This window comes from Cenococcum geophilum (assembly GCF_001692895.1).
Source record: "Cenococcum geophilum 1.58 unplaced genomic scaffold K441scaffold_28, whole genome shotgun sequence".
NCBI lineage: Eukaryota > Fungi > Ascomycota > Dothideomycetes > Gloniales > Gloniaceae > Cenococcum > Cenococcum geophilum.
Window position 1 is genome coordinate 114,775 of NW_027137586.1, and position 2,545 is coordinate 117,319.

The 2,545-nt window shown below is 35.6% G+C and overlaps 1 protein-coding gene across 1 annotated transcript; it reads right to left on the bottom strand.

Annotated features, from left to right (window-relative positions):
* Positions 1 to 487: 487 nt before the first annotated feature.
* K441DRAFT_566738 (uncharacterized protein) lies at positions 488 to 832 on the bottom strand (the record flags this gene model as incomplete). The annotated part of the gene is made up of 1 exon (XM_067643763.1): positions 488 to 832. A coding segment is annotated over one exon (345 nt), but the record flags the coding sequence as incomplete, so codon positions are not given.
* Between the last annotated feature and the right edge of the window lie 1,713 nt (positions 833 to 2,545).

Below are 2,545 nucleotides of genomic sequence, written 5' to 3' on the forward strand. Positions count from 1 at the left end.
GGATAGGGATAGGGGTTAGGATTTCTTACAGTTTTTCTTACCATTTTCTCATTCCCTAGTAGTTGTAGTATCTTAGTATTTTACTAGGAAACTATAAACTCCTAATTTAGGGGTTTATAAACTACTAGGACATAGCTACTAGTACATATTAAGCTGCCTAAGAAAAGGATTTATGTATATAGAACTATAGCGCCATAGCCAAAAGGCTGCATGCGTAGTATTGTACGTAGTATAATATAACGGATAAAAAAAATAAATAAAAAAAAACCGATTTCTTACCTAGAACGTAATAGGCAGTAGAAATATAAGAGTAAGGGTTATAGGAAATGCGGTATTATAAAGGATTGTAGATAGCTCAACCTACGCGGCGTGTTTAGACTCTGCAGTAACTAGAAGATTATTAGTGCTAAACATCCTACTAAATAAAAAATATACCTTCGGCCTTCACATCCTCTAGTAATTTATCTGCACTTATATAGCCTTAAGCCTAGTACTTAGCAATAATGTCCCTAAACGCGGCTAGGGAAGCTAGGCTTAGATATTCCCCCCAGGCATATACGTCATATATCACTTTGTTTAAAAGCTCTTTATATAGTTTAGATCCTATTATTACTTTATAAAAGGTAGAACTAAAAGTAAACACCTTACTCCTTATTAAGATACCTTTGTTATTAGGATACTTATAACTAGTCTTATAACAGATAAGAGGGGCTTTATCATTAATTAAAGATCCAGCAAAGTTGCCAAGCTTTGCGTTAAGGTCTTTATTAAGGAAGACGTTATTATAGGAGATATCCCTATATATTACATTTCTAGAATAAATAAAAGTAATTAAGGCCGTAATCTATTCAACCTAATAGAGTTATTACGGAAGCGGAACGGGTTTATTTTATCTTGTAAAGTACTGTCTTATAGAACCGTTACAAGCATATTATAGGATAAAAGCGTCCTCTAGGCTCCTATAATATTAAAGAACCCCATTATAATTATATCCAAGGCGTTAGTAGACACGCTTTTCTCTCTTAATAAATTATAGCTTAGAAGGCCAGACAAACTTTATAATGGTATTAAGATAAATAACTAGTCCCGTAATGCCATAGCCTACTATATCTTAGCCATTTAAACTATATAGGTAACAAACAGTACACTCTGTTAGAGGCATCTATAATAGTTATAGTACCTATACCCACAGTATTAAAAAATAAAAGGGGTGTATATACTATAGGATCGTGTTTATTACTCTATTAATAAAGCCGCTAAGAGAGTAGAGCGTCTCTAGGGAGCGTAAGGGACCCAGTAGGCGGGCTAAATCGTTTCTAAATTTTGCTAAAGGGGATTAACAATATTAGATTAAGGAGCCCGTAGATTATTAATATAGGGATATATAAAGGAAACCAAAGGCATAAAGAAGGGTTAAGGAAGAGTTAAAGAAGTATCTTAAAATGATTTAGGAGCGTGGCTCGGATCTAAGCTTAGCGCGTCGCCTTATATATTAACGCTAGGCCCAGTAAGGAAGTAGTTAGATCATTACCTATAAGGGAGTCCTTAGAGGCGGTAGGCTTGCTATAATATAGCGTATAAATATAACTAAAGCAAAAGAAAATGCAGATACTATAACTATATAGATACTACCCATTAATATAATAGCCTAATAAACCCGGTTTCGTTTATTTTCTAGCATATAAAGGGTAGTATCGCTAATTATCACCTCAACTAGTAAAAGAATCACTACTAACCGAAACACTTAATAAACTAAATAATAAATGAATAAATGAATAAAGCTATAAAATCTATCTATAACGAATATAGGCCTTTATATAGGCCTATACCTACAAAGTTATAAGTAATTACTTACGGACGTCGTCTAAAAAGGAATTAAAGGGAATCTGCTTATATAAGCAGGAAACAAATATAGAGGACTCTTTTAGAACTATCATTAACACAAAAATACGCCCAAGCTACTAACCCCATCCCTTCTACACGGCAACTCTGCCCTTCACTTTCGCAACTTTGGAAAAAGAGTGCACTTATAACAATCCAGCTTTGGCTTGCCGAACGCGTCTTTAGTAAGACTTAAGGGCATCTTTAAAATTCGAAAGCCCGCTCTTATAAACCTAGGTAGGCTTCCAAGCCACTTTATATTTACGCCCTAACTTAGTCATTCTTTCCCCTAAAATACCGTCAATCTCCCATTTATCATCTAAGCTCATTTTGTTAATTCTATCTTTTTTAGTCCTAGTACAACGCTTTATAGCAGGCTCTAGGTTTAAAACGTCGCTCCGGTTATTAGTAACGCCACCACTATTACCATCCTCGTCCTCGTCCTCGTTATAAGTACAATTGCTAGCCTCGTTATACGGCGGTTTAATGCTATAGAGAAGGGTAGGCTCCTAAAGCAAAGGGCTAGCGGGCCGCGGAGTAGATACCACTTACTAGTTAACTTACGGGTATTAAGAGTCGAGGTTAAGGACAGGGATAGGAGGGCTAGAAGGCAGGTCTTCGTAATAGGTAGGTAGCCTTTATTACTTCTAGGGACGTAAACTAT